This window comes from Lithobates pipiens, unplaced genomic scaffold (genome assembly GCF_037356315.1).
Source record: "Lithobates pipiens isolate NorthernLeopardFrog02 unplaced genomic scaffold, aLitPip1_a1.2 Scaffold_19, whole genome shotgun sequence".
In the NCBI taxonomy this organism is placed as follows: Eukaryota; Metazoa; Chordata; class Amphibia; order Anura; family Ranidae; genus Lithobates; species Lithobates pipiens.
The window spans coordinates 598741545-598768833 of record NW_027507764.1 but is presented as its reverse complement, the minus strand read 5'-3'; the positions used below and the strand labels follow the sequence as shown (position 1 = coordinate 598768833).

The following is a 27289-nucleotide window of genomic DNA, read 5'->3' as shown; positions in this document are numbered from 1 at the left end:
GTGGGGGCGGATCTAGGCAGGCAGTGCATTTCACATCCAATGTGCCCCCTAGTGGGAAATAGGAGCTACATTTCCGGTAACTCCCTGGTGACTGTAGTGGCATGCAGGTGGGCGGTGCCAACTAATGAGTGGCCATCAGACTAGCTGTCAATCAATGACTGTGGGCGGGTCACAACCAGGAGCTGTGATGGAAGCATGTCATTGGTCGGGTCCATCGGGAGAAGACAAATCATTCTGCAGTCCTTGAGAAGAGTGAGGAGGGATCCCACAGGAAGTGTGCAGAGGACAGGCCCGAATTTCTGGCAGGATCACAGAACAGATTTAAACCAAACACTTCCAATGGAATATAAAGAGAGCGGAGAGGAGCATTGATGGGATTTCTATACACAAACCCGGGGTGTAAAGGGCGGTCCTTCCCGCCTGACAATCGCTGGGAACTGATCGAGGTTTGTATTCGGATGGCATTAAACATTTTCATGGTTTTCTCCTATTTTATGCAGCAGCAGAACAGAGACTCACTTTATAATCCGGAAGCTTGGTCATGGCCGGCCACTGCTCTTCAGTCGGAGTTCCCAGTAATGTGAGGAGGAGAGTTCAGGAAAGACTAAACCTTTCTAAAAGTACCCAATGTATACAGTCCCACTGGGGGAGGGGCAGACAAGGGCATGTTCAGGGGCAAAAGAGAGAGTGGAGGAGAGTGAGAGATAACATGGGGGTGCAGGGAGGGGAGAGCACGGCATGAGGAGGAGGGGAGGCAAGGTGCAGAAGAGCGAGAGAACACTGCATGGAAAAGAGAAAGAGAGAGAGGAAGAGCGAGGAAGAAAGGAGCAGAGGGGTGGAAGAGCGAGGTAGAAAGGAGCAGAGGGGTGGAAGAGCGAGGTAGAAAGGAGCAGAGGGGAGGAAGAGCGAGGTAGAAAGGAGCAGAGGGGAGGAAGAGCGAGGTAGAAAGGAGCAGAGGGGAGGAAGAGCGAGGTAGAAAGGAGCAGAGGGGTGGAAGAGCGAGGTAGAAAGGAGCAGAGGGGAGGAAGAGCGAGGTAGAAAGGAGCAGAGGGGAGGAAGAGCGAGGTAGAAAGGAGCAGAGGGGAGGAAGAGCGAGGTAGAAAGGAGCAGAGGGGAGGAAGAGCGAGGTAGAAAGGAGCAGAGGAAGGAAGGAGCGAGGTAGAAAGGAGCAGAGGGGAGGAAGAGCGAGGTAGAAAGGAGCAGAGGAAGGAAGAGTGAGGTAGAAAGGAGCAGAGGAAGGAAGGAGCAGAGGAAGGAAGAGTGAGGTAGAAAGGAGCAGAGGAAGGAAGGAGCAGAGGAAGGAAGGAGCAGAGGAAGGAAGAGTGAGGTAGAAAGGAGCAGAGGAAGAAAAGAGTGAGGTAGAAAGGAGCAGAGGAAGGAAGGAGCAGAGGAAGGAAGGAGCAGAGGAAGGAAGAGTGAGGTAGAAAGGAGCAGAGGAAGGAAGGAGCAGAGGAAGGAAGGAGTGAGGTAGAAAGGAGCAGAGGAAGGAAGGAGCAGAGGAAGGAAGGAGCAGAGGAAGGAAGGAGCAGAGGAAGGAAGAGTGAGGTAGAAAGGAGCAGAGGAAGGAAGGAGCAGAGGAAGGAAGGAGCAGAGGAAGGAAGAGTGAGGTAGAAAGGAGCAGGGGAAGGAAGGAGCAGAGGAAGGAAGGAGTGAGGTAGAAAGGAGCAGAGGAAGGAAGGAGCAGAGGAAGGAAGGAGCAGAGGAAGGAAGGAGCAGAGGAAGGAAGAGTGAGGTAGAAAGGAGCAGAGGAAGGAAGGAGCAGAGGAAGGAAGGAGCAGAGGAAGGAAGAGTGAGGTAGAAAGGAGCAGGGGAAGGAAGGAGCAGAGGAAGGAAGGAGTGAGGTAGAAAGGAGCAGAGGAAGGAAGGAGCAGAGGAAGGAAGGAGCAGAGGAAGGAAGGAGCAGAGGAAGGAAGAGTGAGGTAGAAAGGAGCAGGGGAAGGAAGGAGCAGAGGAAGGAAGGAGTGAGGTAGAAAGGAGCAGAGGAAGGAAGGAGCAGAGGAAGGAAGGAGCAGAGGAAGGAAGAGTGAGGTAGAAAGGAGCAGGGGAAGGAAGGAGCAGAGGAAGGAAGGAGCAGAGGAAGGAAGGAGCAGAGGAAGGAAGAGTGAGGTAGAAAGGAGCAGGGGAAGGAAGGAGCAGAGGAAGGAAGGAGCAGAGGAAGGAAGAGTGAGGTAGAAAGGAGCAGAGGAAGAAAAGAGCGAGGTAGAAAGGAGCAGAGGGGAGGAAGAGCGAGGAAGAAAGGAGCAGGGGGGAGGAAGAGCGAGGTAGAAAGGAGCAGAGGAAGGAAGGAGCAGAGGAAGGAAGGAGCAGAGGAAGGAAGGAGCAGAGGAAGGAAGGAGCAGAGGAAGGAAGGAGCAGAGGAAGGAAGGAGCAGAGGAAGGAAGAGCGAGGTAGAAAGGAGCAGAGGAAGAAAAGAGCGAGGTAGAAAGGAGCAGAGGAAGGAAGGAGCAGAGGAAGGAAGGAGCAGAGGAAGAAAAGAGCGAGGTAGAAAGGAGCAGAGGAAGAAAAGAGCGAGGTAGAAAGGAGCAGAGGAAGGAAGAAAGGAGCAGAGGAAGGAAAGAGCGAGGTAGAAAGGAGCAGAGGAAGGAAGAAAGGGGCAGAGGAAGGAAAGAGCGAGGTAGAAAGGAGCAGAGGAAGGAAGAGCGAGGTAGAAAGGAGCAGAGGAAGGAAGAGCGAGGTAGAAAGGAGCAGAGGAAGGAAGAGCGAGGTAGAAAGGAGTGGGGGGGAGAGAGAAGAGATTCTATAGAGCAGTGATGGGGAACCTTGGCACCCCAGAGGTTTTGGAACTACATTTCCCATGATGCTCCACTACACTGCAGATTGTATGAGCATCATGGGAAATGTAGTTCCAAAACATCTGGGTGCCGAGGTTCCCCATCACTGCTATAGAGGATAATACTATGGAAGGATGGATGGATGGATGGATGGATGGGGACGATGCGGCTCAGGAAGGATATCGGAAGATCCTCTTCAGTTGATCGTCTACATCGTTCCCGGGGAAGAGCGGCCTCCCGGCATTCGCCAACTCTGAGGAGAGGAAAGAGGAAGAAAAGGATTTCCTGGAAGTAGAGAAACTCCGGACACCCCCCGACCTCATTCATCATCTCCGGACCCCCCCCGACCTCATTCATCATCTCCGGACCCCCCCCCCCCCCCGACCTCATTCATCATCTCCGGACCCCCCCACCTCATTCATCATCTCCGGACCCCCCCCCCCCCGACCTCATTCATCATCTCCGGACCCCCCCCCCCCGACCTCATTCATCATCTCCGGACCCCCCCCCCCCGACCTCATTCATCATCTCCGGACACCCCCACCTCATTCATCATCTCCGGACCCCCCCCCCCCCCGACCTCATTCATCATCTCCGGACCCCCCCCCCCCCCCGACCTCATTCATCATCTCCGGACCCCCCCCCCCCCCGACCTCATTCATCATCTCCGGACACCCCCCGACCTCATTCATCATCTCCGGACACCCCCCGACCTCATTCATCATCTCCGGACCCCCCCGACCTCATTCATCATCTCCGGACACCCCCCGACCTCATTCATCATCTCCGGACACCCCCCGACCTCATTCATCATCTCCGGACACCCCCCGACCTCATTCATCATCTCCGGACCCCCGACCTCATTCATCATCTCCGGACCCCCCGACCTCATTCATCATCTCCGGACACCCCGACCTCATTCATCATCTCCCGGACCCCCCGACCTCATTCATCATCTCCGGACACCCCGACCTCATTCATCATCTCCGGACACCCCGACCTCATTCATCATCTCCGGACACCCCCGACCTCATTCATCATCTCCGGACACCCCCGACCTCATTCATCATCTCCGGACACCCCCCGACCTCATTCATCATCTCCGGACACCCCCGACCTCATTCATCATCTCCGGACCCCCCGACCTCATTCATCATCTCCGGACCCCCCGACCTCATTCATCATCTCCGGACCCCCCGACCTCATTCATCATCTCCGGACCCCCCGACCTCATTCATCATCTCCGGACCCCCCGACCTCATTCATCATCTCCGGACCCCCCGACCTCATTCATCATCTCCGGACCCCCCGACCTCATTCATCATCTCCGGACCCCCCGACCTCATTCATCATCTCCGGACCCCCCCCGACCTCATTCATCATCTCCGGACCCCCCGACCTCATTCATCATCTCCGGACACCCCGACCTCATTCATCATCTCCGGACACCCCGACCTCATTCATCATCTCCGGACACCCCCCGACCTCATTCATCATCTCCGGACACCCCCCGACCTCATTCATCATCTCCGGACACCCCCGACCTCATTCATCATCTCCGGACACTCCCCGACCTCATTCATCATCTCCGGACACCCCCCGACCTCATTCATCATCTCCGGACACCCCCCGACCTCATTCATCATCTCCGGACCCCCCGACCTCATTCATCATCTCCGGACACCCCCGACCTCATTCATCATCTCCGGACACCCCCGACCTCATTCATCATCTCCAGACACCCCCGACCTCATTCATCATCTCCGGACCCCCCGACCTCATTCATCATCTCCGGACCCCCCGACCTCATTCATCATCTCCGGACACTCCGACCTCATTCATCATCTCCGGACCCCCCCCCCCCCCGACCTCATTCATCATCTCCGGACCCCCCCCCCGACCTCATTCATCATCTCCGGACACCCCCGACCTCATTCATCATCTCCGGACCCCCCGACCTCATTCATCATCTCCGGACCCCCCGACCTCATTCATCATCTCCGGACCCCCCCCCCCCCCGACCTCATTCATCATCTCCGGACCCCCCCCCCGACCTCATTCATCATCTCCGGACCCCCCCCCCCCCGACCTCATTCATCATCTCCGGACCCCCCCCGACCTCATTCATCATCTCCGGACACCCCCCCGACCTCATTCATCATCTCCGGACACCCCCGACCTCATTCATCATCTCCGGACCCCCCGACCTCATTCATCATCTCCGGACCCCCCGACCTCATTCATCATCTCCGGACACCCCCCGACCTCATTCATCATCTCCGGACCCCCGACCTCATTCATCATCTCCGGACACCCCCCGACCTCATTCATCATCTCCGGACCCCCCGACCTCATTCATCATCTCCGGACCCCCCCGACCTCATTCATCATCTCCGGACACCCCCCGACCTCATTCATCATCTCCGGACCCCCCGACCTCATTCATCATCTCCGGACACCCCCCGACCTCATTCATCATCTCCGGACCCCCCGACCTCATTCATCATCTCCGGACCCCCCCCGACCTCATTCATCATCTCCGGACACCCCCCGACCTCATTTATCATCTCCGGACACCCCCGACCTCATTCATCATCTCCGGACCCCCCCCGACCTCATTCATCATCTCCGGACCCCCCGACCTCATTCATCATCTCCGGACCCCCCGACCTCATTCATCATCTCCGGACCCCCCGACCTCATGCATCATCTCCGGACCCCCCCCCCCGACCTCATTCATCATCTCCGGACACCCCCCGACCTCATTCATCATCTCCGGACCCCCCCCCCCCCGACCTCATTCATCATCTCCGGACACCCCCCGACCTCATTCATCATCTCCGGACACCCCCCGACCTCATTCATCATCTCCGGACACCCCCCGACCTCATTCATCATCTCCAGACACCCCCCGACCTCATTCATCATCTCCGGACACCCCCCGACCTCATTCATCATCTCCGGACCCCCCGACCTCATTCATCATCTCCGGACCCCCCGACCTCATTCATCATCTCCGGACACTCCGACCTCATTCATCATCTCCGGACCCCCCCCCCCCCCGACCTCATTCATCATCTCCGGACCCCCCCCCCCCCGACCTCATTCATCATCTCCGGACACCCCCCGACCTCATTCATCATCTCCGGACCCCCCGACCTCATTCATCATCTCCGGACACTCCGACCTCATTCATCATCTCCGGACCCCCCCCCCCCCCCGACCTCATTCATCATCTCCGGACCCCCCCCCCCCCCCGACCTCATTCATCATCTCCGGACCCCCCCCCCCCCCGACCTCCCGACCTCATTCATCATCTCCGGACCCCCCGACCTCATTCATCATCTCCGGACACTCCGACCTCATTCATCATCTCCGGACCCCCCCCCCCCCGACCTCATTCATCATCTCCGGACCCCCCCCCCCCCCGACCTCATTCATCATCTCCGGACACCCCCCGACCTCATTCATCATCTCCGGACCCCCCGACCTCATTCATCATCTCCGGACACTCCGACCTCATTCATCATCTCCGGACCCCCCCCCCCCCCCGACCTCATTCATCATCTCCGGACCCCCCCCGACCTCATTCATCATCTCCGGACCCCCCCCCCCCGACCTCATTCATCATCTCCGGACCCCCCCCGACCTCATTCATCTCCGGACACCCCCCCGACCTCATTCATCATCTCCGGACACTCCGACCTCATTCATCATCTCCGGACACCCCCCGACCTCATTCATCATCTCCGGACACTCCCGACCTCATTCATCATCTCCGGACCCCCCCGACCTCATTCATCATCTCCGGACCCCCCGACCTCATTCATCATCTCCGGACCCCCCGACCTCATCCATCATCTCCGGACCCCCCCCGACCTCATTCATCATCTCCGGACCCCCCGACCTCATTCATCATCTCCGGACACTCCGACCTCATTCATCATCTCCGGACCCCCCCCCCCCGACCTCATTCATCATCTCCGGACCCCCCCCGACCTCATTCATCATCTCCGGACCCCCCCCCCCCCCCGACCTCATTCATCATCTCCGGACCCCCCCCGACCTCATTCATCTCCGGACACCCCCCCGAACTCATTCATCATCTCCGGACACTCCGACCTCATTCATCATCTCCGGACACCCCCCGACCTCATTCATCATCTCCGGACACCCCCCGACCTCATTCATCATCTCCGGACACCCCCCGACCTCATTCATCATCTCCGGACCCCCCGACCTCATTCATCATCTCCGGACACCCCCCGACCTCATTCATCATCTCCGGACACCCCCCGACCTCATTCATCATCTCCGGACCCCCCGACCTCATTCATCATCTCCGGACACCCCCCGACCTCATTCATCATCTCCGGACCCCCCGACCTCATTCATCATCTCCAGACACCCCCGACCTCATTCATCATCTCCGGACACCCCCGACCTCATTCATCATCTCCGGACACTCCGACCTCATTCATCATCTCCGGACCCCCCGACCTCATTCATCATCTCCGGACACCCCCCGACCTCATTCATCATCTCCGGACACACCCGACCTCATTCATCATCTCCGGACACTCCCGACCTCATTCATCATCTCCGGACCCCCCCCCCCGACCTCATTCATCATCTCCGGAACCCCCCGACCTCATTCATCATCTCCGGACACCCCCCGACCTCATTCATCATCTCCAGACCCCCCGACCTCATTCATCATCTCCAGACCCCCCGACCTCATTCATCATCTCCGGACCCCCCGACCTCATTCATCATCTCCGGACCCCCCCCCGACCTCATTCATCATCTCCGGACACCCCCCGACCTCATTCATCATCTCCGGACACCCCCGACCTCATTCATCATCTCCGGACACCCCGACCTCATTCATCATCTCCGGACACCCCCCGACCTCATTCATCATCTCCGGACCCCCCGACCTCATTCATCATCTCCGGACACTCCGACCTCATTCATCATCTCCGGACCCCCCCCCCGACCTCATTCATCATCTCCGGACACCCCCCGACCTCATTCATCATCTCCGGACACCCCCCGACCTCATTCATCATCTCCGGACCCCCCGACCTCATTCATCATCTCCGGACCCCCCGACCTCATTCATCATCTCCGGACCCCCCCCCGACCTCATTCATCATCTCCGGACCCCCCAACCTCATTCATCATCTCCGGACCCCCCGACCTCATTCATCATCTCCGGACCCCCCGACCTCATTCATCATCTCCGGACCCCCCCCCCCCGACCTCATTCATCATCTCCGGACCCCCCGACCTCATTCATCATCTCCGGACACTCCGACCTCATTCATCATCTCCGGACCCCCCCCCCCCGACCTCATTCATCATCTCCGGACCCCCCCCCCCCCGACCTCATTCATCATCTCCGGACCCCCCCCCCCGACCTCATTCATCATCTCCGGACACCCCCCGACCTCATTCATCATCTCCGGACACCCCGACCTCATTCATCATCTCCGGACCCCCCGACCTCATTCATCATCTCCGGACCCCCCCCCCCCGACCTCATTCATCATCTCCGGACCCCCCCCCCGACCTCATTCATCATCTCCGGACCCCCCGACCTCATTCATCATCTCCGGACCCCGACCTCATTCATCATCTCCGGACCCCCCCCCCCCGACCTCATTTATCATCTCCGGACCCCCCCCGACCTCATTCATCATCTCCGGACACCCCCCGACCTCATTCATCATCTCCGGACACCCCCCGACCTCATTCATCATCTCCGGACACCCCCCAACCTCATTAATCATCTCCGGACCCCCCGACCTCATTCATCATCTCCGGACACTCCGACCTCATTCATCATCTCCGGACCCCCCCCCCCCGACCTCATTCATCATCTCCGGACCCCCCCCCCCGACCTCATTCATCATCTCCGGACCCCCCCCCGACCTCATTCATCATCTTCGGACACCCCCGACCTCATTCATCATCTCCGGACACCCCCCGACCTCATTCATCATCTCCGGACACCCCCCGACCTCATTCATCATCTCCGGACACCCCCCGACCTCATTCATCATCTCCGGACCCCCCCGACCTCATTCATCATCTCCGGACCCCCCGACCTCATTCATCATCTCCGGACCCCCCCCCCCGTACTCATTCATCATCTCCGGACCCCCCCGACTTCATTCATCATCTCCGGACCCCCCCCCGACCTCATTCATCATCTCCGGACACCCCCGACCTCATTCATCATCTCCGGACCCCCCGACCTCATTCATCATCTCCGGACCCCCCCCCCCCCGACCTCATTCATCATCTCCGGACCCCCCGACCTCATTCATCATCTCCGGACCCCCCGACCTCATTCATCATCTCCGGACACCCTCCGACCTCATTCATCATCTCCGGACACTCCGACCTCATTCATCATCTCCGGACCCCCCGACCTCATTCATCATCTCCGGACCCCCCGACCTCATTCATCATCTCCGGACACCCTCCGACCTCATTCATCATCTCCGGACACCCTCCGACCTCATTCATCATCTCCGGACACCCTCCGACCTCATTCATCATCTCCGGACACCCTCCGACCTCATTCATCATCTCCGGACACCACCCGACCTCATTCATCATCTCCGGACACCCCGACCTCATTCATCATCTCCGGACACTCCCCGACCTCATTCATCATCTCCGGACCCCCCCCCCCCGACCTCATTCATCATCTCCGGACCCCCCCCCCGACCTCATTCATCATCTCCGGACCCCCCGACCTCCTTCATCATCTCCGGACACTCCGACCTCATTCATCATCTCCGGACACCCTCCGACCTCATTCATCATCTCCGGACACCCTCCGACCTCATTCATCATCTCCGGACACCCTCCGACCTCATTCATCATCTCCGGACACCCTCCGACCTCATTCATCATCTCCGGACACCCTCCGACCTCATTCATCATCTCCGGACACCCTCCGACCTCATTCATCATCTCCGGACACCCTCCGACCTCATTCATCATCTCCGGACACCCCCGACCTCATTCATCATCTCCGGACACCCCCCGACCTCATTCATCATCTCCGGACACCCTCCGACCTCATTCATCATCTCCGGACCCCCCCCCGACCTCATTCATCATCTCCGGACCCCCCGATCTCATTCATCATCTCCGGACCCCCCGACCTCATTCATCATCTCCGGACCCCCCCCGACCTCATTCATCATCTCCAGACCCCCCGACCTCATTCATCATCTCCGGACCCCCCGACCTCATTCATCATCTCCGGACCCCCCAACCTCATTCATCATCTCCGGACCCCCCGACCTCATTCATCATCTCCGGACACTCCCCGACCTCATTCATCATCTCCGGACACTCCCCGACCTCATTCATCATCTCCGGACACCCCCCGACCTCATTCATTATCTCCGGACACCCCCCGACCTCATTCATCATCTCCGGACACCCCCCGACCTCATTCATCATCTCCGGACACTCCCACCTCATTCATCATCTCCGGACACCCCCCGACCTCATTCATCATCTCCGGACCCCCCGACCTCATTCATCATCTCCGGACACTCCCCGACCTCATTCATCATCTCCGGACACCCCCCGACCTCATTCATCATCTCCGGACACTCCCCGACCTCATTCATCATCTCCGGACACCCCCCGACCTCATTCATCATCTCCGGACACCCCGACCTCATTCATCATCTCCGGACACCCCGACCTCATTCATCATCTCCGGACACTCCCCGACCTCATTCATCATCTCCGGACACCCCCCGACCTCATTCATCATCTCCGGACCCCCCGACCTCATTCATCATCTCCGGACACTCCCCGACCTCATTCATCATCTCCGGACACCCCCCGACCTCATTCATCATCTCCGGACACCCCCCGACCTCATTCATCATCTCCGGACACACCCGACCTCATTCATCATCTCCGGACACTCCCACCTCATTCATCATCTCCGGACACTCCCCGACCTCATTCATCATCTCCGGACACCACCCGACCTCATTCATCATCTCCGGACACTCCCACCTCATTCATCATCTCCGGACACTCCCACCTCATTCATCATCTCCGGACCCCCCGACCTCATTCATCATCTCCGGACACCCCCGACCTCATTCATCATCTCCGGACCCCCCGACCTCATTCATCATCTCCGGACACCCCCGACCTCATTCATCATCTCCGGACACCCCAACCTCATTCATCATCTCTCAGACATTGTATAAGGAGTAGAGGAATCTAATGGGGGGGCGGGGCATGCGTCCCAGATCCTCACCTGCAAAGATACAGCCGGCTGACCACATGTCTATAGAGGTAGAGTAGAGTTTGGCACCAAACAACACATCAGGAGGGCGATACCACAGGGTCACCACCTGCAGAGGGCACAGAATATCACCATCAGACATCCAATACAATGACCAGACAATGGGGGGAGATTTACTAAAACCGGAGATTGCAGAATCTGGTGCAGCTGTGCACAGCAGCCAATCAGCTTCCGGCTTTTATGGTCAAAGCTTTAGGCTCCATGCACACTGAAGCTCAAAAAAAGCTTTTTCTGGACGCCGGATTGTTGGCAGAAAACGCTGGTTGAAAGACGTGCTTTTAACAGCGTTTTGTATTAGCGTTTATTAGTGTTTATTAGTGTTTATTAGTGTTTATGGGCGTTTTCAATAAAAATACACAGAGGACACTCCAAACTCTGACAGTGCATCGAAAAAATAGAACGCCGAACACTAATTAATGCGTGTATGAGCGGTTATCTTTTTTGGGCGGTGAAAAATGGCACTTTGAACGCGAATTTCTGGCGTTCAGAAAAAAGCCCATAAACTCCACTGCTCATTAAAGCTAAAAAACCTCTGTGTGTGTATGGGCCCATAGGATAACAGAGGGGAGTTTATGGGCTTTTAAAAAAAACGCCCAAACTCCAATAAACTGCACTTTATGAGCTCCAGTGTGCATGGAGCCCGATAGAAGAAGCTGATTGGCTCCCATGCAGAGCTGCACCAGATTCTGCACTCTCCAGTTTTAGTAAATCTCCCCCAATGTGTGCACCAATGAGAACTCACCTCCGCAGAGTAACAGCGAACCGGAATACCGAACGCCCTCGCCAGGCCGAAGTCTGCAAGTTTCAGCTCCCCGTTCTAGAGAGAGAGAGATAGAGTATGAAGAGGAGTCCCTGAGCGAGGAGAGGACCCCCACACTGGTGACCCCGGTGGGAAGGTGACAACTTGACTGACATTTCCTATCAAACCCAACAGAGGGGGCAAATTCTATCTTCATCCTACACAAGCAGCGGATTATCCCCCAAGGAGTTCTTTTCATATAAATCACAACTCAGGACAAGAATATTAACTTCACTTTTCACGTTACAATCTGTATTTTTGTTTAGAAAATAACTTTTACTTTTTTATATTATTGCTATTTTGAAACATTTTTTTTTTAAACTTTGTTTACCTTTATTGCAATTGCAAGGAAGCCAGCAAGCCCATGATAGCATGAGCAAGTGACAGGTCCTCTTTATGGAGACATCAGGGGTCTATGATCTCCAATGTCTCCCCTGCAGCTAATCAAGTACAGATCCATGCTTGATTAGCCGCTTCCCCGGCAACTGTAAGCTAAATGCCTGCTGCTTCCGCCTGCTTTCCCTCCCATCATCTCTCTGGTCTTTGTGGGGCTCTGCTTCGATCATCCCTTCACTCTCCCTTCGTCTCCCCTCCCATCACCCCCCTGCCCATCACCCCTTCACCCTCCCATCATCCCTTCTCCCTCCCTTCGTCTCCCCTCCCATCACCCCTTCTCCCTCCCTTCCCATCACCCCCCTGCCCATCACCCTCCCTTCGTCTCCCCTTCCATCACCCCTTCACCCTCCTTTCATCTCCCTTCCCATCACCCCCCTGCCCATCACCCCTTCACCCTCCCATCACCCCTTCTCCCTCCCTTCGTCTCCCCTCCCATCACCCCTTCACCCTCCCATCACCCCTTCACCCTCCCTTCCCATCACCCCCCTGCCCATCACCCCTTCACCCTCCCATCATCCCTTCTCCCTCCCTTCGTCTCCCCTCCCATCACCCCTTCTCCCTCCCTTCCCATCACCCCCCTGCCCATCACCCTCCCTTCGTCTCCCCTTCCATCACCCCTTCACCCTCCTTTCATCTCCCTTCCCATCACCCCCCTGCCCATCACCCCTTCACCCTCCTACCCTCACCCTGTTGATGAGCAGGTTCTGTGGTTTCAGGTCTCGGTGAAGGACATTCCGGCTGTGACAGAAGGCCAGACCCTTCAGCAGCTGATACATGAAGGACTGAAAGAGAAAAGAGCAAATATTATTATTATACAGGATTTATATAGCGCCAACAGTTTACGCAGCACTTTACAATGTATGGGGGGGACAACACAATTACAGTACAATACAGAAGGTACAGAAGGGCCCGGCTTGTAGAGCTTACATTCTAAAGGGAGGGGGTGGTGGTACAAAAGGTAATAGCTGCAGAGAATGATTTGATGGGGGGGCTCGGGGACAGTTAGGTGGGGGGTGGGATCGGCTTCCCTGAATATGTTTTCAGGGATCTCCTAAAGGTGGACAGGTTAGGGGATGAGCGGATATACCGGGGCAGGGAGTTCCAGAGGATGGGAGAGGCTCTGGAGAAGTCTTTAAGGAGAGCATGAGAGGAGGTAACAAGGGAGATAGAAAGCAGGAGGTCCTCGGAGGAGCGGAGGGGACAATATCTGCAGATGAGGTTGGTGATGTAGATAGGGGGGGGAGGGGATGATTTGGGTGATCTCTGCAGATGAGGTTGGTGATGTAGATGGGGGGGAAGCTCAGGTTTTAGAAAGATTGAGTGGTAAATAGAGAGCAAAATATGATAACTGGACTCCAGACTCACAACATCCCCCCCAACACTCCACACAATATTCTACTACCCCAAGACACCCTTCCCCCGACACACTACACCCCTCACCCTCCCCCCCCCCGACACACTACACCCCTCACCCTCCAGGCACGCCGCATTCTTCAGTATCTCCTCCAGACACGCTGCATGCAAAGCTGCCCTCAGCACCACGTCTGCACCACACACAACAAAATGGCACAACATTAACCACTTGCCGACTGTCAAATGACGGCCAGGCGGTGGACCTCTTGTGGCGGGAGGGAGTCATATGATGTCCTCCCATTTAAACAGGAAATAGTGTGTGATCGTGCATGCGCATCCCTGTTCCTTCGGTGGCGTCGTGTCACGGAGACACCGCTCACCACTGAGGGGAGTGAACAGCCATTGGTCATGGCTGTTTACCACGTGATGAAGTCACAGCTGGTCACAGATAGTTCCAGCCTAATGTGAACGGCGCATGCGTACAATCGGGAGCGCGCTGCTCGTTCACATCGGTGGCGGCGTGTTCCCCGGGAACACAGCTCCTCACTGATGCAGGCTAACAGCCATTGGCTGACTGTTTACCGATCTGTGTTCTGTAGTGTACCTGTCACATAGGAGACTGCCATCAGTGACCGCCAGCGGTGCAGCTGTCACACATCCCCCGTCACCCATCAGTGACCGTCTCCCGTCGGTGGCCGCCAGCCGTCTCCCATCAGTGACCATTACCCGTCACTGTCTGTGGCCTGTCACACCGTCATGACCTATCAGTAAAAGTCACCTGCCACCCATCAGCATCATGTCCAAAAGACTACACACCAGTGAGGAGGCGTTCCAGATCCTCTCAATGACCGATGAGAGCAACAGGGAGTTCTCAGATTCCAATTCTGATTCCGAATCAAATTCGTCACTTAATCCGAATAGTGAATCGGAAAACGATTCGGAGGAAGAATGGGTCCCTCCTAAAAGGGTACGTCCCTCTGGAAACCAGGATTATATCCCCAGGCCCAGTACCAGAGCTCCCGCCAGCATTAGGCCCCGGGAACAAAATGCCTAGTACCAGCTTTGACACCGGTGATGGGCCCCACCAACAAATGCCCAGACCCAGTACCAGTGCTGCCACATCACTCCTGAGTACCAGCACAGGAAATTCCAATCCAACTACTGGAGTGTCACATCCCCCAAGAGCCAGGGCCTCTACATATATGCCAGATGGTCAACCCAACATGGCTGCCTTCCGACTCGGCATCACCAATTATTCCCCTTTCACAGGACAGCCAGGTGTGCAGACCAACACCCAAAATTTATCAGAGATCGATTTCTTTCATCGGTTTGTGCCCGACACATTGCTGCAATTCAATGTGGACCAGACAAACTTATATGCCCAGCAGTATAGTGCCAATAACCCCCAACTCATCACATGCCCGTCCCTTTGAGTGGAGAGATCTCAATTTGGAGGAGTTCAAAATTTTTATGAGCCTCACCCTGAACATGGGGATTACAAAAAAAAATAAAAAATGAAGGACATGCCTATTGGTCCACCCAACCCATCCACCACATGGCCATTTAATGTGCCGAAATGTCCAGGTCCCGATACAAGAAGATAATGCGCTTTCTTCACTTCAGAGACACCACCCAGTGCCCTCCCCACAATCATCCACATGATGACAAGTTATATAAACTTCGCCCACCGATACATCTCTTTTGCCAACAATTTGCAGAACTCTATGTCCCCGATCAGAATATGTGCGTCGATGAGTCCCTGGTACCCTTTTCAGGCCGGCTAGGAATAAAGCAATATATACCTAGCAAAAGGGCCAGATATGGAATAAAATGATACAAGCTGTGTGAGAGAGCCACGGGATATCTGTACGCGTTCCGCATATATGAAGAGATTCCCAGCTCCAGCCCCCTGGGTGCCCGGCCTACAGTGCCTTGCGAAAGTATTCGGCCCCCTTGAACTTTTCAACCTTTTGCCACATTTCAGGCTTCAAACATAAATATGTAAAATTTTATTTTTTTGTGAAGAATCACCAACAAGTGGGACACAATTGTGAAGTGGAACGAAATCTATTGGATAATTTAAACTTTTTTAGCAAATAAAAAACTGAAAAGTGGGGCGTGCAAAATGATTCGGCCCCTTTACTTTCAGTGCAGCAAACTCACTCCAGAAGTTCAGCGAGGATCTCTGAATGATCCAATGTTGTCCTAAATGACTGATGGTGATAAATAGAATCCACCTGTGTGTAATCAAGTCTCTGTATAAATGCACCTGCTCTGTGATAGTCTCAGGGTTCTGTTGAAAGCGCAGAGAGCATCATGAAGACCAAGGAACACACCAGGCAGGTCCGTAATACTGTTGTGGAGAAGTTTAAAGCCGGATTTGGATACAAAAAGATTTCCCAAGCTTTAAACATCCCAAGGAGCACTGTGCAAGCCATCATTTTGAAATGGAAGGAGTATCAGACCACTGCAAATCTACCAAGACCTGGCCGTCCCTCTAAACTTTCAGCTCAGACAAGGAGAAGACTGATCAGAGATGCAGCCAAGAGGCCCATGATCACTCTGGATGAACTGCAGAGGACTACAGCTGAGGTGGGAGAGTCTGTCCATAGGACAACAATCAGTCGTACACTGCACAAATCTGCCCTTTATGGAAGAGTGGCAAGAAGAAAGCCATTTCTCAAAGATATCCATAAAAAGTCTCGTCTAAAGTTTGCCACAAGCCACCTGGGAGACACACCAAACATGTGGAAGAAGGTGCTCTGGTCACATGAAACCAAAATCACACTTTTTGCCCACAATGCAAAACGATATGTTTGGCGTAAAAGCAACACAGCTCATCACCCTCAACACACCATCCCCACTGTCACACATGGTGGTGGCAGCATCATGGTTTGGGCCTGCTTTTCTTCAGCAGGGACAGGGAAGATGGTTAAAATTGAGGGGAAGATGGATGCAGCCAAATACAGGACCATTCTGGATGAAAACCCGTTGGAGTCTGCAAAAGACCTGAAACTGGGACGGAGATTTATCTTCCAACAAGACAATGATCCCAAACATACAGCAAAATCTACAAAGGAATGGTTCACAAATAAACGTATCCAGGTGTTAGAATGGCCAAGTCAAAGTCCAGACCTGAATCCAATCGAGAATCTGTGGAAAGAGCTGAAAACTGCTGTTCACAAACGCTCTCCATCCAACCTCACTGAGCTCCAGCTGTTTTGCAAGGAAGAATGGGCAAGAATTTCAGTCTCTCGATGTGCAAAACTGATAGAGACACCCCAAGAGACTTGCAGCTGTAATCGCAGCAAAAGGCGGCTCTACAAAGTATTAACGCAAGGGGGCCGAATCATTTTACACGCCCCACTTTTCAGTTTTTTATTAGTTAAAAAAGTTTCAAAAATCCAATAGATTTCGTTCCACTTCACAATTGTGTCCCACTTGTTGGTGATTCTTCACAAAAAATAAACATTTTATATCTTTATGTTTGAAGCCTGAAATGTGGCAAAAGGGTGAAAAGTTCAAGGGGGGTGAATACTTTCGCAAGGCACTGTACATGGGCACAACTGCAAAGATTGTATGGGACCTGGCATACCCACTTCTGAAGAAAGGATATCACATATACCTTGACAACTTTTACACCAGCCTGCCCCTTTTCAGACACTTATACCTTGCAAAAACCCTGGCCTGCGGAACCTCCAGAATGATCAAATGATTCAGCCCTATTTGTCAATAAGGAGGTCCCGATTCTGGTACAAGAAAGCAGCAATTTATCTCATCCATTTGGCCATTTATAATTCCTACGTATTCTACACCAAATCCATGGAAAGCCCCGTCCCCTTCCTATAATTCATTGAAGAAGTTGTCACGTCCCTCATCTATCACCAAAGATCCCCCCAGAAAGACCTTCGCTCTGAGGCCGTTTGCCGACTTCATGAGCGCCACTTCTCCTTCAGCATTCCACCATCTGAAGCAGGCCGAAGACGGCAAAAAAATGTTGCGTGTGCACCAAAAGAGGGTTTCGAAAAGATACCAGCTACCATTGTCCCCAGTGTCCCTCCCAACCTGGCCTTTGCATTGGTGAATGCTTCCAACTTTATCATACATCCCTCAAATATTAGCCCATATTTTTAACCATTTCCCCATTTTCATCATCTGTGCTGACCATTTTTCATGCTTCCCCAAATAACCACGCCACTGCCTTCCACATGAACTGACCCTGGCCTGTTTTTTGACTATGCCTCTGCCTGTTTGGACTGCTTCTATGTGAACTGACCCTGGCCTGTTTTTTGACTATGCCTCTGCCTACTGTTTGGACTGCTTCTACGTAAACTGACCCTGGCCTCTTTTGTGACTATGCCTTTGCCTACCGTTTGGATTGCTTCCATGTGAACTGACCCTGGCCTGTTTTATCAACTACGCTTATGCCTACCGCTTGGACTGCTTGCACGTCATCTGACCCTGGCCTGTTTTATTCACTATGATTTTGCCTACCGCTTGGACTGATCTGCTGCCCTGCTACTGTAGTACACAGGGGTCTCACATATGTGAGGGGCTCCAGAATTGTTTTTTCCGGATGGAGAAAACTATTTTTATTGTTTTCTCCGGTTTTCGGATTAGGGTCTGGAGGCTTCATAGAGATTTGGGTGGGTCGAAGCCTCTACCCCTGTGCACAGGTCCTACCCGATTGCAGCCCTCAGCCTGCCACTGAATTACTGCCACCATACCTCTGCCTGCCGCATGAACGGACCACACCACTACCTGGACTATGCAAATAATTAGCTGTAGCAAGAGGCAGTATGTTTATGAAGGGCTGGAGAGCAATACAATAATGCAGAGGTCTCAAACTAGCGCCCCCTCCAACTGTTGCAAAACTACAAGTCCCATCATGCCTCTGCCTGTGGGAGACATGCTTGTAACTGTCAGCCTTGCAATGCATCATGGGACTTGTAGTTTAGCAACAGCTGGAGGGCCGCCAGTTTGAGACCCCTGCAATAAGGAGTGTCTGCAGGTAACAGGACCAATATTATTGCTGTCTCTGCCTTGACAATTTCTATGGACTGCTGTTCTGACTATAGATAATATTCCTGCCGGCTGCCTGGATAATTACTATTGCTGTCGCTAAGCACATCCCTGCCTGCTGCCTGGACCAGTGCTCTCTGTGGATACTACTAAAAGCACAGGTAATGCTTTTTTTTTTTTTACCCTTTCCACAATAGAATTTATTTTTGATTGTAATTCTTGGTATGTACATGCTACGTGTTAGAAATATGAAGGGCCTTCAAAAATGATAGGTTGTCAGGAAACTAGATGTCATTTATGCTCCTAGAACATCTGATGGTGCTACTTGGATGTTGGTCCTCTGTATGTGGCCAGGCTGTGTAAAAGTCTCACACATGTGGCATCGCCATACTCAGGAGGAGGAGCAGAATGTATTTTGGGGTGTCATCTTTGCTAGGTGTTGGAAATATCTGATAAATTGACAACTTTGTGTAAAAAAAAAAAAAAGTTTTAATTTTCTCCCACATTTTACAAAGACTTATGGAAGAAAATGAACCGTTCAAAAGACTCATACCTCTTAGAATATATGCTGGGGTGTTTGTTTTCCAAAATGGGGTAATTTTGTGGGCAATTCCATTATCCTGGTGCTCCAGGGCCTTCAAAAGTGTAATAGGTGGTTGTGAAATGTCATTTTTGCTGGTAGAACGCCTGAAGGTGCCACTTCAATGTTGGTCCTCTGTATGTGGCCAGGCTGTGTAAAAGTCTCACACATGTGGTATCACCATACTCAGGAGGAGGAGCAGAATGTATTTTGGGGTGTAATTTGTTGTATGCATATGCTGTGCCTGAGAAATAACCTGATGAGGTGACAATTGTGTAAAGAATTGTGGGAAAAAATGACAACTGAAAAAAACTCACCATGCTACTTAATACCTTGGAATGTCTACTTTGTAAAAAGGGGTCATTTGGGGGGGATTTGTACTTTCCTGACTTGTTGGCGTCTCCAGAAATGAGACTCACCTGATGTACTGAAGGCCTGATCAGATCTCATCATTTTTTGTAAACTCTATAACTTTCACACACACCAAATAATATCCACTCATTTGGCTGATTTTACCAAAGATATGTAGCAGTATAAATTTTGGTGAAAATTTATGAAGAAAAATTACTAATTAGCAAAATTTTATGACAGAAACAAAGAAAAGCATTTTTTTTTCACAAAATCACAAAATCTACGTTTTTTTTAATTTATAGCACAAAAATAAAAACCCCACTAGTGACTAAATATCACCAAAAGAAAGGTCTATTTGTGTAGAAAAAAGGACACAAGTTTCATATGGGTACAGTGTTGTATGACTGAGTAATTGTCATTCAAACTGTGAGAGCGCTGAAAGCTGAAAATTGGTGTGTACAGGAAGGGGGTGTAAGTGCCTGGTATTGAGGTGGGTAAGGATGAGCTCCGGCGTGGTCACATGCACCACGTGTAGAGCCCACCAGGGCGGCCAATCACAGGCAGTGAGACATTTCCTGATCTCTGCAGCCGTGCATTGGGGAAATGTCTCACTGCCTGCGATTAGCGCAGCGCTGCAACTTCCTGGCGGGCTCTACACGTGGTCCATGTGAACACGCCTGAACTCATCCCTACACAACATGGCGACAGATCACATCACACCAACCAAAACATGTCTGCCGTGTCACCCCCCCCCCCCCGATATGTGGGCCCCTCCCCTGAATGATATGCAAACCTCCCATCCACAACACACCCAATCACAGAGCTCCTCCATATCATCCACATGAAGAAGAGCTGACACTGCACTAAATCTGTACTGAGAGGGTCCGGAGTCCCAGCACAGCACGGGGGGGGGGGGGACCTCAATCTGCACTGAGGGGGTCCGGAGTCCAAGCACAGCACCGGGGGGGGGGCTCAATCTGTACTGAGGGGGTCCGGAGTCAGGCAGTCCTCGGTCGAGGGTCCCGGGGTGGGAGGAGTCTCACCTTCACAATTTCCGGGTCCAGGTCTCCATTGCAGCTGTCAAAGTACTTCTTCAGGTCCTGAGAAAAGAAGAAGAGCCGACAATCAGATGATAGGGAGAGAAACTAACCAATCACAGCGGGTGTATGAAGAGGAATTCTATTCAATGACATCATCACAACATGGAAGGAAAATATCCAAAAATTGGGATTTGTGGCATCCATCACATGACACAAGGGGGTTATACTGCCACCTGCAGGGCGATCGCACACCATACTGCCACCCGCAGGGCGATCGCACACCATACCGCCACCCGCAGGGCGATGGGACACCATACTGCCACCTGCAGGGGGAGGGGGGGGGGGTTCCTGTCTTTTTTCCAGTGTTTAACCACCTGAAGGTGGCAGCATAACCCGATCATAATGAATAGGAGATCCTCTATGTTGTGGGGTGCAAGATAAATGTCAGAAAAATCTGCCAGACATCCCCCACCCCCCCATCATCAGAGACGTTACCTGATCGCAGAACTCGAAGACCAGCGTCAGCTTCTTATCACTATGAAGGACGTCATGTAACCTGCAAGAGAAATCCACACTCAGCGCCGCAATCCTCACCATGGGGGAGCGGCTACGGGCCCGGGGGGGGGGGGGGGGGGGGGGACATCTTCAGCGGGGGGGGGGGGCGTGTGTGAATGGAGGGGGATCTGATATCTGGGTTGGGGCCGAGAGAGTACAGGGCTAAGGGTGTGCGGAGCTGGCAGGGCTACAGTGCCTTGTGAAAGTATTCGGCCCCCTTGAACTTTTCAACCTTTCGCCACATTTCAGGCTTCAAACATAAAGAGATAAAATGTTTTATTTTTTGTGAAGAATCACCAACAAGTGGGACACAATTGTGAAGTGGAACGAAATCTATTGGATTTTTTAAACTTTTTTAGCAAATAAAAAACTGAAAAGTGGTGCGTGCAAAATGATTCGGCCCCCTTTACTTTCAGTGCAGCAAACTCCCTCCAGAAGTTCAGCGAGGATCTCTGAATGATCCAATGTTGTCCTAAATGACTGATGGTGATAAATAGAATCCACCTGTGTGTAATCAAGTCTCTGTATAAATGCACCTGCTCTGTGATAGTCTCAGGGTTCTGTTGAAAGCGCAGAGAGCATCATGAAGACCAAGGAACACACCAGGCAGGTCCGTAATACTGTTGTGGAGAAGTTTAACCACTTAAGACCCGCGCTGTAGCCGTTATTCGGATCTCCTTTGCCGGGACGACGTCTATTGACGTCGTCCCATGCACGAGCGGCCGGCGCGCTCTGTGATCGGCGAGTCTATGAGACTCGCCTGATCACCGATCCGAGCAAGGGGTCGATCCCGACCCCTTATCACGTGATCAGCTGTCAGCCAATGACAGCTGATCATGTGATATATAACGGAGCCAGTAATCAGCTATTATTCCTCCTCGCGCTGACAGCACGAGGAGAAAAAAAAAGAGCAGATCACTGGCGGCCCTGATCGGGACATAAGTCCCGATCACGGCCAGCCCTGCCAGTGCCCACCTGCCTCCTCATCACTAAACATAATTAAAAAATAAGTGCCCGTCAGTGCCACCCAGCAGTGCCCGCAGTGCCCATAGTGCCACCCAGCAGTGCCCACAATCTGCCTCAATAAAGGTGCTGCACCCCAGTGCCACATATCTGTGCCCATCAGTGTCATCTACCAGTGCCCAGCAGTGCCGCCCATCAGTGCCCATCAGTCCCATCTATCAGTGGTACCTATCAGTGCCCTTAGTGCCACCCATCCGTGCCATCTTATCTGTGCCCATTGGTGCCGCCTTATCTGTGCCTATTAGTGCCCACCAGTGCAGCCTATCAGTGCCCACCAGGGCTACAGTGCCTTGTGAAAGTATTCACCCCCCTTGAACTTTTCAACCTTTTGCCACATTTCAGGCTTCAAACATAAAGATATAAAATGTTTATTTTTTGTGAAGAATCACCAACAAGTGGGACACAATTGTGAAGTGGAAGGAAATCTATTGGATTTCTGAAACTTTTTTAACTAATAAAAAAATGAAAAGTGGGGCGTGCAAAAGTATTCGGCCCCCTTGCGTTAATACTTTGTAGAGCCGCCTTTTGCTGCGATTACAGCTGCAAGTCGCTTGGGGTGTCTCTATCAGTTTTGCACATCGAGAGACTGAAATTCTTGCCCATTCTTCCTTGCAAAACAGCTGGAGCTCAGTGAGGTTGGATGGAGAGCGTTTGTGAACAGCAGTTTTCAGCTCTTTCCACAGATTCTCGATTGGATTCAGGTCTGGACTTTGACTTGGCCATTCTAACACCTGGATACGTTTATTTGTGAACCATTCCTTTGTAGATTTTGCTGTATGTTTGGGATCATTGTCTTGTTGGAAGATAAATCTCCGTCCCAGTTTCAGGTCTTTTGCAGACTCCAACAGGTTTTCATCCAGAATGGTCCTGTATTTGGCTGCATCCATCTTCCCCTCAATTTTAACCATCTTCCCTGTCCCTGCTGAAGAAAAGCAGGCCCAAACCATGATGCTGCCACCACCATGTGTGACAGTGGGGATGGTGTGTTGAGGGTGATGAGCTGTGTTGCTTTTACGCCAAACATATCGTTTTGCATTGTGGGCAAAAAGTTGGATTTTGGTTTCATGTGACCAGAGCACCTTCTTCCACATGTTTGGTGTGTCTCCCAGGTGGCTTGTGGCAAACTTTAGACGAGACTTTTTATGGATATCTTTGAGAAATGGCTTTCTTCTTGCCACTCTTCCATAAAGGGCAGATTTGTGCAGTGTACGACTGATTGTTGTCCTATGGACAGACTCTCCCACCTCAGCTGTAGTCCTCTGCAGTTCATCCAGAGTGATCATGGGCCTCTTGGCTGCATCTCTGATCAGTCTTCTCCTTGTCTGAGCTGAAAGTTTAGAGGGACGGCCAGGTCTTGGTAGATTTGCAGTGGTCTGATACTCCTTCCATTTCAAAATTATCTCTTGCACAGTGCTCCTTGGGATGTTTAAAGCTTGGGAAATTTTTGGTTTCCAAATCCGGCTTTAAACTTCTCCACAACAGTATTACGGACCTGCCTGGTGTGTTCCTTGGTCTTCATGATGCTCTCTGCGCTTTCAACAGAACCCTGAGACTATCACAGAGCAGGTGCATTTATACAGAGACTTGATTACACACAGGTGGATTCTATTTATCACCATCAGTCATTTAGGACAACATTGGATCATTCAGAGATCCTCGCTGAACTTCTGGAGTGAGTTTGCTGCACTGAAAGTAAAGGGGCCGAATAATTTTGCACGCACCACTTTTCAGTTTTTTATTTGCTAAAAAAGTTTAAAATATCCAATAGATTTCGTTCCACTTCACAATTGTGTCCCACTTGTTGGTGATTCTTCACAAAAAATAAACATTTTATATCTTTATGTTTGAAGCCTGAAATGTGGCAAAAGGTTGAAAAGTTCAAGGGGGTGAATACTTTCACAAGGCACTGTAAGAGTGTACAGAGTGGGCGGGGCTAAGAGTGTACAGAGTGGGTGGGGCTAAGAGTGTACAGAGCGGGTGGGGCTGAGAGTAAAACATTTGCCATTATACAGGATGTGGGTGTGGCCAGAGAGGACATGCTCCGCCCTCCTTACCTGACGATGTTCTTGTGTTTCAGCTCTTTCAGCAGGCAGATCTCACGGAGCGCAGAGCTCGGGACCCCCTGGGGGAGGAGACAATGACATCATCACTATAAGCAGGAAGGACCACCCATCCCCCCAGCACCCTGATCTCTACCCCCACCAGCCTCACCTCGTCGTCATCATCCAGGCGCACTCTCTTCAGGGCGACAATCTCATGAGTCTCCCGGTTCTTCGCCTTAAACACCGTGCCGTACGTCCCTGAGAACAGGAAGAGGAGATATCCAAATCAATAAGAGACCCGCCTACATCACCATGACAACCAGAGCGAGATCCCACACTTCAAGGGGAGACGCTTCCCGGGACAACGCCCCGCCAGGGGGAGACGCTTCCCGGGACAACGCCCCGCCAGGGGGAGACGCTTCCCGGGACAACGCCCCGCCAGGGGGAGACGCTTCCCGGGACAACGCCCCGCCAGGGGGAGACGACACGCCCCGCCAGGGGGAGACGCTTCCCGGGACAACGCCCCGCCAGGGGGAGACGCTTCCCGGGACAACGCCCCGCCAGGGGGAGACGCTTCCCGGGACAACGCCCCGCCAGGGGGAGACGCTTCCCGGGACAACGCCCCGCCAGGGGGGGACGCTTCCCGGGACAACGCTCCGCCAGGGGGAGACGCTTCCCGGGACAACGCCCCGCCAGGGGAGACGCTTCCCGGGACAACGCCCCGCCAGGGGGAGACGCTTCCCGGGACAACGCCCCGCCAGGGGGAGACGCTTCCCGGGACAACGCCCCGCCAGGGGGAGACGCTTCCCGGGACAACGCCCCGCCAGGGGGAGACGCTTCCCGGGACAACGCCCCGCCAGGGGGAGACGCTTCCTGGGACAACGCCCCGCCAGCGGAGCCGCTTCCCGGGACAACGCTCCACCTTCCTCCTCTTATACACGAGGGTTGCACCCCTCCCCCACTCTAAGGATTTGTCCACCGGAAACTTTGCGTCTCTCTGCCTCTTTATCAGCGAATGCAGAACTCTCCCCTCCCCCGGGACGCTGGCACGGAAACTTCCATAGTCCTCACCGCTCAGCCACTATATTCAAACCATCGCTCCCCCATGAGGTGAAACATGTTGGGGCGGAGCTATAACGTGACATCATACGGAAGCGTCTGTCACGAGGATAGGAGGTGGAGCCGGGGTGGTCAGTGATTGATCGCTCATACCCAGTGCTGGAGGACAGCGCCGTATGATGTGAGGATTATTCATAGGAACAGGAAGAGCCTCCACCCCCGGGATCCAACCAGGCCACGCCCCCATGATTCACTCTGACCTCAACCAGGCCACGCTGCCGTGTTTCACTCCGACCCCGGACCCAACCAGGCCACGCCCCCATGTTTCACGCCATCCTGGATTCAAGCAGGCCACGCCCCGTATTTCACTCCGCCCCCTCAAGATGAATCATTGGGAGGTATAAGCGCTCACTGACAACCTGAGCTGCTCCGCCTAGCGACAGACATTTCCATATGCGGGGTGACGTCACATGAGCTCCGCCCCAACATGTTTCGTCTCATGGGGGAGCGATGGTGGGAACATGGAGCGGTGATCACTATGGAGGCTTCCTGTGATTTCTCCTCTGGAGACACAATCCATGGAGGGGGGGGGGGGGGGGGGAGGGGAATAGAATGGTCTCTTCTCTCTCATACAATGTCATTGGAGGAGGCCGCACAGCCCCGCTCTGTAGTGATCCCCCCCGGTCTGCAGGCCTCACATCCCCGGTTATCTCCCCTCCCCGGGTCGGTAGGCCTCACATCCCCGGCCTGTCGTAGTTCCCAGCCCCCGCTCTCCCCTCACCCTCTCCGATCTTCTCCAGCTTCTCGTACTTCTGCATCTTTCACTCTCGCCTCCTCCCTCGTACTGCGCATGCGCACAACGAAGCTCCGCCCGCGCCCGTCACTGATAAGGTGGGCGGAGCCCCACAAATCCGCGCGTGCGCCTTCTGATATGAAATTCTGAGCTACCATGGAGAAGGGGCGGGTGTGACGACATATTCGGCGGCCCATCGCAGAGTGCTACGGAAGTGACGTTCAGTCGCCGCCATCTTGCTACACCCCACACTCCTCTACTATAGTAAGGATACACTGTGAAGGGGGAAGCGGACATCTTGTTACACCCATCAGAGTTCTGACCGGTTGGATGTTGAATTTTAAAAACAGCGGCATCCCTGCTCATCTCACAAATCTGACAGAAGATCACTGCTTTTAAAATTCAACATTTAAGCAAACGGAGTTGTAAGTCTTGTATTTCACTATATAAAGCAATTTAGTGTTATAAATACGTGCAAAATACAAAACCCCGGTGGGTGTACCAACAGGTCGGCTTTCCCCTTAGTGTATCCTTACTGTGGAGGAGTGAGGGATGTAGCAAGATGGCGGCAACGAAACGTCACTTCCGCAGCAAACTGCAATGGGTCCCCGAATATGTTGTTACACCGGTGTTCTGTCATTTTCTCCAACCCGGTGTGTTATGAGATTCCACGAGACATCGGAATGTGCAACGGAAGTGACGCTTGTCACCGCCACCTTGGTACACCCCGCACTCCTCCACAGTAAGGATACAGTGAGAAGTCGGCAAGCGGACATGTTGTTACACCCACCGGAGTCTTGTACTTCACATTTATTTTTAACAGAAAAATCATCTTATATAGTCAAATAGAAGACTCAGAACCCAGATCTCTTCTCCTCCCCACCCCGGGTCTCTTCTCCTCCCCACCCCGGGTCTCTTCTCCTCCCCACCCCGGGCCCGGATCTCTTCTCCTCCCCACCGGACCCAGATCTCTTCTCCCCACCCCGGATCTCTTCTCCTCCCCACCGGACCCAGATCTCTTCTCCTCCCCACCCCGGGTCTCTTCTCCTCACCCCGAGCCCGGATCTCTTCTCCTCCCCGCTGGACCCAGATCTCTTCTCCCCACCCTGGATCTCTTCTCCTCCCCACCGGACCCAGATCTCTTCT

General features: G+C 53.3%; 1 protein-coding gene across 1 annotated transcript; it reads right to left on the bottom strand.

Annotated features, from left to right (window-relative positions):
* On the bottom strand, positions 1-26289 carry CDK5 (cyclin dependent kinase 5). Its single transcript, XM_077493706.1, has 10 exons — positions 26132-26289; positions 24461-24549; positions 24304-24371; positions 21167-21227; positions 20675-20731; positions 13012-13107; positions 11873-11947; positions 11083-11179; positions 2950-3024; positions 1-575 (listed from the first exon to the last, which is right to left on the bottom strand). Exons 1-10 carry the CDS (start codon positions 26166-26168, stop codon positions 493-495), a joined length of 738 nt encoding a protein of 245 aa, XP_077349832.1. The 5' UTR covers positions 26169-26289; the 3' UTR covers positions 1-492.
* Between the last annotated feature and the right edge of the window lie 1000 nt (positions 26290-27289).

What these genes read in the sequence shown, in the direction of transcription:
- CDK5 (XM_077493706.1), bottom strand. Translation starts at nt 26,168, where the DNA reads ATGCAGAAGTACGAGAAGCTGGAGAAGATCGGAGAGG. An exon ending in AAACACAAGAACATCGTCAG is followed by an intron (nt 21,228 to 24,303) that starts GTAAGGAGGGCG and finishes TTTCTCTTGCAG; the next exon opens with GTTACATGACGTCCTTCATA. An exon ending in TCTTCGAGTTCTGCGATCAG is followed by an intron (nt 20,732 to 21,166) that starts GTAACGTCTCTG and finishes TTCTTTTCTCAG; the next exon opens with GACCTGAAGAAGTACTTTGA.